Here is a 9,377-nt window from a genome sequence, read left to right as displayed (position 1 = left end):
TTAACTCACATGTTATTTTCTTTTTATTAACAAGACAGACTAAGAAAAAGCATCCTTAACCTTGAATAAGATTTTCACGTCCAAATAAGAGGATAGAAATACAGAGTACTTTTGAACTTGACGTAGATTCAGTCCTTTGAGATGTAAGTGTAAGATAATGTATGTCACAATGTCAATTACAAAAAACCACCCGACTACTAAGGCACTCTCATTCCATCACGGAAGTTATCAATAAAAATCACAATTATATTTACCCACCAACTGCAGTAGGAGCTTCTCCACAGCCAAATCCCTAACGGGAAGAGATTAGTCTTTCCTCAGGTTGCTGGAAGAGAAATGACAGATCATGCAAGTAGCAAAGAAAAAAACTCACATTTCAGCTTATTTGTTCTGTTCCTACATTTGCAGAATTGTAATATGAAATTATCATACTAACAGAGTTACCTATCTTAAACTCCGTTGCTTGCCCGCAAAAAAATGCTTCAACTCCGGGGCAAGTGTGATTATGTTGTGTTTATTGCTAATATTTTGGGAAGTATAGAGCTCTGCACAGGAACAAATGATGGAATACTTTCTAGTAGTCACAACTCTTATTCATGTAATAGAATATTTTCTCTTTAAAAGTACGTATGTGAAGTTGAGAAAATTACCATTCAGTCCTTTGCTCGTTCTTCGGGCGTATATTACGTAATTTTGGAATTGTTAGATCTGCACCTCCAAATCCATCCACTGTAGCGTTTGCTAAAGGAAACTCGGCTCTAGATGTCAAACTACAGGAAAATAAAATATAATCAGTTCTTGAATACACCAACATAAAAACAATTACAATTCTACAGAACTTCCGACGAAAGCATGCAATTGTGTAAACTCTGCATTACATGTTTGTTGAACTTCCAAGAGCAAATCACCTGCTTCGTAAAACAACGCATGGCATTCCCACCTGTGTAGCTCCAGATACACCAGATTGGCTTCCAGCAACAAGGACACAATTGCAGACGGGTAACCCTGCATATTCTGCTCCCGCTCGTAGTGCAGTAACAATCTTAGCTAGACTGGACAGAGCAATCAACAAATTAATGAAAATTGACATAATTTTTAACTACACAACTAAAATCCAAATCAGTCATTAATTGAACAATTGGTAGATTAAGGTGTGAAATGATCATTTGGGTTCATCAACACGTGCCACAGTTTCAGCACTTCTAAAAATATACTGTTTCAGATCGCATTGAATTAACAGAAAGATATAACTCAACATACACACGAATCTATTGTAGTTTAAGGAAGAACAATTCTAATATAGATAAATAATAAAATGCAATTAGTGCAATTGATCCGTTAGCTAATTTTATATAACTTTACAATTTTAAAAATTAAATAATGTGTAGAAGTTGAAAAGGGACTAATGTATAATATTTTTAGAAATATATAAAAAAAATTATGTAATTTAATAAAATAGTAATATTGTTATTTATATACATATATACACACATATCCTAATACTATCTAATTTATCTTAAATATCAAATAAGAAAAAACGTATATAGCATTAGTACACCAAAAAAATGGGATAGTATAAGGCTTATGATCATATTCTAATTCTATCCAACTTTTGTAAAATAATTATACTAAATGCCTACAATTTAGATATAAAACTTTATTTTGACTCCAATTTTCAAAACATAACCATGCACTTTTCTTTTCTCTACAAGGCACCTAAGGAAGGAACTAATTAGATGGAATATAAAGCAGGGGATGGGCAGCTTTGGAGCAAACCTCCCTCCTGTTAAGAAGTTCCCCCAATTTTGAACGCTGACAAACAAAAAACACTACTTTAACACCCAGTTCGCTTCCCATCCCTTCTCACACTCTTTCCTTTCTTTGCTTGCTCTCCTTGCCCTCTCTAAACATACGTCAACCATTGTTTCCTTGAAAACTACAAAGCTGAGTCATACACATTTTCAAGTTTCTTTATTCTATGAGTATAGATCCCTACGGTAAGTGAAACATAAGGACCAAGATATTGTGTTTATTTTTTGTGAAAATTACTAGAGATGAATGAACTAACCTTTCAGACGAGTTGGTATCAATCTCAACACTCAATTTTAGCATGGATGCTACCTCCTTCGCTAGTCTTTGTTTTTCAGCAGAAACTAACAAAAAATGGCAGAAGTGGAAGGTCCCTTAGCAAAGAACATTGTGTGCTAAAAATGCTTGCAGGGGGGCACATACATAATCAATGACTGAAGTATATACCAGCTCTATTGGCTTCCTTGGCAAGCTCTTCATCCAAATCAGAAGCAATAACCTTTCCCGAGACTAGTTGTCCATATAAACTTTGATCAACCTCCTTATTCCCTACAATAATGACCTTTATGCTTCGATCTTTGCCAAGCTTTTCCATTATGGACCTAAAAGTTCAATAAGCACAAGGAAGAGGGGGGGAATATTAGCAACATAATAGTGCTCTCAAAGTTAAAGCTTAAATAAAGACCTGAAATGTAAATTAGTCCCAAATAAAAATTAAAAAAAAAAACACACACACCTCACCCCTCCCCACCCCCTTACAACACCTAAAGAAACTTCTTTGTAAGTAAATCAGTAAACTTAATTATTATCCTGCTTAGTATCGTAGTGCCATGAAAGATTTTGGAGCTAAATAAAATTACCCAGCAATACTGTCACCACTTTTACTGTATGCCGTTAGTATTACCACTGGAATTCCTTCATTATATGCATCATCAATAAATCTGTCAATGGAGACATTACTATGTGTTAAGGAATATAAATAAGCAGATTAAAGATCCATAATCATCATAGTTCCTAAATTTATGAAATATCCTGGTAACATTTGAACCTTCAAGAGAATTAATATAAGCAATCGAAGTACAGATCAATATTAAGAGGCAATGAAAACAATACAAAACATTTTAAAATGGGACATTTGTCTTTTGTAAATTGAAATCCTTCCAGAAATGAATAGAAGATCAACTACTATCAAGAAAAAGAGGAATGTAAACACGAAATATGCACGTGACTTCTACAAATAGCTTTAAGTCACTATGGCAGTATATCAATTTTATTGGAAACCAAAATAAGTTCTAGGGAAAAACACCTAGACCAAAATTATCCTTATTTATTCATGGGCCTTGAACAAATATTTCGATGAAATAATATATCCCTGTTAATGTTTAATTCATGAAGAAAAAAATGCCATCCACGAAGATAGAACAGTGAAAAATCAGTAGTGTCAAAATTACGAGTGTGGTTAAAATCCACCTGAATGACCAACTAGCTCAGACCAACAAAATGAAAGTATGACTAGGTATGATAACTTAATAGAAACATTTTAAAGAGTCTGCTATCCTTAGCTAATGTACATCTTGTTCTCTAATTACCATAAATATAGATCTCTTTTAAAGGTAGCTCCCCATATATGAAATACATAATGAGACATACAATCATATTCACAGAATACGAGATAACTCACTGTTCAAGACCAGGTCGTAAAGGTAGATTTTTTGACATCACAAACTCTTCTAACGCCTTTTCCTGCCAATATATGATCAAGAGTTGAATAGGATTCTCTACCAAGTTTCATAAACTTCTAAATATGAGTAAAAAGAAAAATCATCTGGGGAAGGATTTTTAGCTTACTAGGGTAATTGAGTTCCTTAGGTCTTAAATATCAAAGTCGCATGTTTTGCAAACCTTAGACACACCCCATCCAGTTGAAATTTTTTTCCCATCTATACTTCCTCTTACTTTTGTATTTGGTGAAGAAGGGCTGAGGACAAGTTATTCTAATAATTCTAAGAAACAACGTAAAAGCATATGATCCTCTGGATCCGATAATTGTCATTTAAAGCATCCATGAACTTAAAACAACATTCACTAGATGAAGCAATCTTATTCAGAGAACAATATAATGTTTAGGAATAAATTGTTGTCAAAATCTCATTAATCTTTTGATTGAAGCTTTTTTTGTCCCAAAATAAGCTATCCAAATTGGCTAGTAGACAGGAGCTTCACCTTTCTGAATGCCCGAATCAAACATTTCTTAGATAACGAGATTGAATAAGGAGCCAAAAGGAAAATTTACAAGTTCTTGAAGGGATTAAGAGGCTTATACATTTGTGAAGCAGATCCACATACTGATATTTTCTAATCACTCAGCGAAGAATTGGTCTCAATTGTTCGAGAATTAATAATACCGTATCTTAATTATCAAATTAGTTGTGGTTAAATTTTCCTTAGAACCACGACAGTTAACTGACTAGTCCAATAATAAATGATTGAAATGGGAAGACGAAAAGGCATCTCTGCTAGGACATATGATGTGGTCCTAATAAAGTTTAGTATTAAACTAGAGAGGCATAACAGATATTTCCTCCTTATAAAGCAAAGTTCACGGAAATTAGAAAAGTTTTAGCATGCCAGTGGTAGTTTGAGACACCGATACTCCCATTTGACACTCATATAGATTAATATTTTATTTAAATAATAATATTTTATTAGGAAAAGTTGGTGTCAAAGGGTAGTTATTTGGGAATGGTGATGTCAAAATAACTTTTTCCATTTTGTTTTTATCGATAACGCATTCCTAGTTAACTAACCCCATTTAATATGCCTCAGTCCCCCCAATCACCAAAGTGAAAAGCACACTAATTAATACCATTCATCAAGAAGATCAAGTGTAAGGACAAAACCTTTTGCTGCAAAACTCTTTTAGCAAATAGTCCCTGCTCATTTGTGGGTAAGGAAGCAGGCCATCCAATCTGCTTATAGATACAACAACAGAATATGGCTAACTAATGTCGGCAACTAAGAAAACTACAGATATTATCAGTAAACATGCCTCTTTTTTCATTCGCAAAAACAGACAAAAGACGAACAACTTACGCGATTAAAATACAGAAACACCATTTTTTCTTCATCTCCAGCAGCTCTCCTGGAAAGTCATTAGAAAATGGTCTATAAGCAATGGAGAAACTCACTTGCATAACTTGCAGCACTCAGTTGTGAAAACTCTCCAATATTTACCGATCAAAATAGTCTTCAAAAAAGAAATTCAAAGCATCAATTTACTCGACGCCAAAGTAAGGTGTGGCAATGGCAAAGTTAATTGACACACGCACGCATAAGCAACAGAACATTCTAATCTAACAAATAACCAGAAACAAACACACTTCGAAAGATCCGAATAGACAGGTTCAGTCCAGTTGGCGCAATCGAGCCCCAGCCTCTCGAACGCTGCGGGAACAGGAAGAAAAATTACACCGCATTACACAGAATCACAGCAACGTAAACGGCGGATGCATAAATCGGTCGAACCTTTGTTAAAGGCAATACGATTTCCTACGCGGTGCGCGTCCATAAGAACCCTAAAACAACAGAACAGTAGTTTAAGAGTGTGAGAAGCAGAACACAAAGACGGAATCGTGGAGCGTAGAGAGAGAAGGTTGATGGAATGAGGAATCGAATCACCCGTCGACTTCGAGAAGAACGGCGAGGTCTTGAGGTGTGCTGTGGTGGTGGTCGGTGGATGAAGCGGAGAAGACGGTGAGGCGCGAAGAAGATTTAGCGGGAAATTTGGAAGGGGAAAATGTAAGAGTGCAGAAAGTTGAAGGAAAACGAAAGTGAAAACGGAAGCGGCATGGCGCGCGTGGGAGTGTGTGGGAATGGAGAATGGAAGATGCGAGTGTTCGTGGTGTTGCCATGGCCATACTGGTCACACTGCAGTGGACTGGTTTCTAATCCCAGCTAAGGTAAGTATGATATTTTCAAGACATATATTTAGTTTATATTATTATTATTATTATTATTATTATTATTTAGTCTAAGTTTTTCTTGTCTTATAATATATGTCATTATTTTACTTTTGATAAACTATTTCTTTTGCTTTAGTCTTTATAAATTTTTTTAATTTTAATATTGATGAGGTGATACGTTGAAAGATTTGATACACTAATGAGCATATAGGAATAAAACTTTTGATATTAGTGCTTTGAATTATACGTTTATAATAGTGATTTGATTAGGGTTATTTCTAGCAGTCATAAATTTATGGAGAATCTATTGGGAAGGTTATTTCTTGATTAGTAAACAAAATTGTGACTGAGGTAGTTTTGAGCAACTAGATCTTCGAATATGTGTCTCTGGTGTTCTTACTTTGTATTGACATGTTGCAAAATTATCTTGCTACATTTCATAATTTTCATAATTAAATGGACTACCTATTCATTTTAATCATGGCATGTGCTAATCACAACAATTTTAAACAAATAGGTCATTTATATGGTTTTTGTCCTCGGTAACTTAAAGTTTGAATCAAAGTTCTACATAAAATAAAAATAAAAAAGATGAACTTTGTATAAAGATATAAAGAACTATAAATTTATTATTTTAAAATTTTGAGTTAAAAGTGATATTAATCTTTTACGTAAGTTTGATTCATATAAGTACGAAGATTTATATATTCATTATTTTAAGTTTTTTTTGTTAAAAGCAATGTTAATTCTTTATTATGAGTTTAACTCATGTCTTATTGATGTTTGATGTTGTAAGAATAATTTTCGCTCGAAAAAATCAACATTTGTTACTTCATATTTTACTCACCCGTCTGCACACGCTCTCGTGAGGTATTTAGTTGCCGTACATACAATAAAAGTAGTTGGGCACTCATGGATAAAAGCTTGAATGAGAGAGAAAGGGAACATTTGGTAGAGAAAGAAGCAGTTATGAATGTAATGTAATCAAAACGTGCTCCCATGATATTGTCCTGCATTATCCATTTTGACCCTTTTGATCTTATGGGATCCTTGGGGACAAGGTGGATAAAACCGATTGCATGGTCTGTCTTTGTTGGAAGATATGTTTAATCATATCTGCAACTTTTCTTCCCTGTGACAAAAAAACATGATTTCCTTGTTACATGCTTTGTTTGCTCTGTCAAGGGCATGGAAAAAGGGAAATGATGGGAACCCTTATGTATTACAATAAATAGACAGTGAAAATATGACTTTGTATATTTTCGTGAACAGCCACAAATTTTCCCTTTTATGTGCTAGAGACTCTAGCACTTCAGAATTCCAATTTATTCTGCAATGGCGAATATTGCCAAAACTATCTAATGCACTTAGCTTCAAAAAGATGCCAGAACAAAGTAAGAGGGGCATCTCTTATTGTATTTGTAGCTAGATTTTATGCTTTTTAAAGGGACCACTAAGTCGTAGTGATTTCCTAAAGTCAAATTCATGTTCCCATTATCAACATATCTATCTGCAAGGAAATATAATAGTGAAGTGTGCTTAAAAAATTATGATTAGGATGGCCTAAAATACTCCATATCTAGAAATTTTTAGATACTATATTAAAATGCTAAAGATTATGGTTAAAGTAGATTATTAAAAAACTCCTTAATGGCTTTTACTTAGAGAATAATGGAATCTGGACCCATATAAAGATTTCCTTAAACATCAAGATACTCACGTTAATTGTTGTTAACATTTTCATTATGCCCATTTGCACCTGATTAGTTCACTGAAAAATGAGATGCAAGTGGAAAGACAGACACAACGCATTCCATAAAAATTCAATTTAAGATGCACTATAATAATGAGATACATTGTGCGTAGTTATTATTGTTTTCACTATTGTTAAAACAGCTTTTTTTGGATTCAATTGAAATATGTGTCGGTTGAAAGTCAACAAACTAATATATCCTGACAAATATTTATTTATAATACAAATTTGTGATTGAATCACTATCATCTATGGGTTAATATAATATTAAAATAGATTAAGTGCATGTTTTTCTATCATTTTGAATTGGTGAAAAATGATTTTTTTAAACGTATGTATTTGGTTTCTAAAATCAAGAGTAAAAATTTGACGTCGAATGAAAAATAACTGATTAGTTGAAAATAATTGGTCTCCACCACTGACTCAGAGTGCTAGAGCTTTCCCATTATCTCCACCCAAAGATTTAGACCCTTAGTTTAAAATAAAGGTTTGATGGCTTTCAAAAAAGCAGTAACAATGACTAGAAAAGAGGGAAAAAAAAGAGAAAAAGAAAATGGTTTGGCGCCATTACGATTCATTTGGTTATGAATATAAAAGGAACATATGTGACAACACTTGAAAGAAAAAATCATTGATGGTGAAAAGGAACAAGACATGACATTTATGCAATTGGTCTCTTACTTAAATGCTAACAAAATGAATGCATCTCATTTTCACAAATATGGAACTAAAGTGGGAGAAACCAAATGAAGCATTTGGTATAGTGGAAGGTAATGAAGGTATGTGTTGGGGACAAAAGGTTCACAAATCGTCCAAAATGGGGCCCCCTCACTTTGAATTTTATATGTTGATGGCTTCTTTGGTTTCCAACTTTCACTTTTTTGAAGTCTCAAGTCAAAATAACCGAAAGAGAAAGCTGTTTTTTCTCCAACGGTCGAAGCACTGTCCTCTTCATTTTGACCATTAAATAGGACACACACTTTCTAGTTTCTACGCATAGAGGATCATCAAAGGGTTGCTGCATGATGCATTTGATATTGTTCCCATTGTCCTAAACACAATGGCTTTTTTTGGCCATAGTTTAATCCTTGAGAAAGGAAAATGGGAAATCATTGCTTCACCTAACTCACCTGCCTATGAATTTCTTTTTCTCCCTCTAAAGCTCAAAGTCCTGCAATCATTCCATTCTTCAAAAATTTATGGTAGGTTGCTTCAAAAAGTAGCCCAACCTCCTCCTTTCATTAAAACCATTGATTGCATTATTCTCTTGTTATTTTTCTATAAAATATATTGCTCTTTAATTCTTATTCATTTCACTGATGGAGAAATTAATTCTTTATTTTTTCCTTCGTGTTCTTCTTCCTCTCATTTTTTTCTCCTTTCATCATTCCATAGCACACATTTCAACCTTCACGTCTATGTTCAGAACTAACGTTACTACCTTCTTATATAACGTGCTACCTTCTCATACAACTAGTCAACAAAAACATTTTCCTTGTTAGAAGTTGAACTGTAAGGTAAAAGTTCAACATCAGACAAAATTTATGAAAAAGCAACACTCAATAAGAAAAGACTTATAGGTTTATTGTGTTAAGATTTGATGTTAGATGTTCAGGGTCTAAATAGTTGGTAATCTAAGTGTAAATTGTTAAGAATTCATGTGTGAATCTAAGTTCCACATTATAAAAATGAAAAAGTATAATACTATATAAAAATAAAGACTCATAAACTCATTACCTTAAAATTTTGGGTTGAGAGCGATGACAATGTCTTATATGGTTGGACTCAAGTCTCATTAGTAACTCCACTTGTAAACCTAACAAGTGGTATCATATCTTATATCTCTCCCCATT

General features: G+C 33.6%; 1 protein-coding gene across 2 annotated transcripts; it reads right to left on the bottom strand.

Annotated features, from left to right (window-relative positions):
* Positions 1–40: 40 nt before the first annotated feature.
* LOC114186745 (Haloacid dehalogenase-like hydrolase (HAD) superfamily protein) lies at positions 41–5,757 on the bottom strand. Of its 2 annotated transcripts, none has more exons than XM_028074741.2 (13): positions 5,488–5,757; positions 5,335–5,384; positions 5,190–5,253; positions 4,903–4,951; positions 4,710–4,778; positions 3,491–3,552; positions 2,670–2,750; positions 2,257–2,411; positions 2,069–2,153; positions 879–1,052; positions 651–770; positions 445–545; positions 41–325 (listed from the first exon to the last, which is right to left on the bottom strand). In XM_028074741.2, the coding sequence occupies exons 1-10, from the start codon at positions 5,724–5,726 to the stop codon at positions 905–907; spliced, it is 1,002 nt and encodes a 333-aa protein (XP_027930542.1). In that variant the 5' UTR covers positions 5,727–5,757; the 3' UTR covers positions 41–325; positions 445–545; positions 651–770; positions 879–904. The 2 variants fall into 2 exon arrangements, with proteins under 2 accessions (XP_027930542.1, XP_027930541.1); XM_028074740.2 differs by having other exon boundaries at positions 909–1,052.
* Positions 5,758–9,377: the final 3,620 nt, after the last annotated feature.

Source organism: Vigna unguiculata, chromosome 6 (assembly GCF_037176805.1).
Source record: "Vigna unguiculata cultivar grain cowpea cultivar isolate G323 ecotype 2 chromosome 6, ASM3717680v1, whole genome shotgun sequence".
Taxonomy (NCBI): domain Eukaryota; kingdom Viridiplantae; phylum Streptophyta; class Magnoliopsida; order Fabales; family Fabaceae; genus Vigna; species Vigna unguiculata.
This window is presented reverse-complemented; position numbering and strand designations above follow the sequence as displayed.

What these genes read in the sequence shown, in the direction of transcription:
- LOC114186745 (XM_028074740.2), bottom strand. Translation starts at nt 5,726, where the DNA reads ATGGCCATGGCAACACCACGAACACTCGCATCTTCCATTCTCCATTCC. An exon ending in TGTTTCTGTATTTTAATCGC is followed by an intron (nt 4,779 to 4,902) that starts GTAAGTTGTTCG and finishes ATCTATAAGCAG; the next exon opens with ATTGGATGGCCTGCTTCCTT. An exon ending in CAAGGAAGCCAATAGAGCTG is followed by an intron (nt 2,154 to 2,256) that starts GTATATACTTCA and finishes ATTTTTTGTTAG; the next exon opens with TTTCTGCTGAAAAACAAAGA.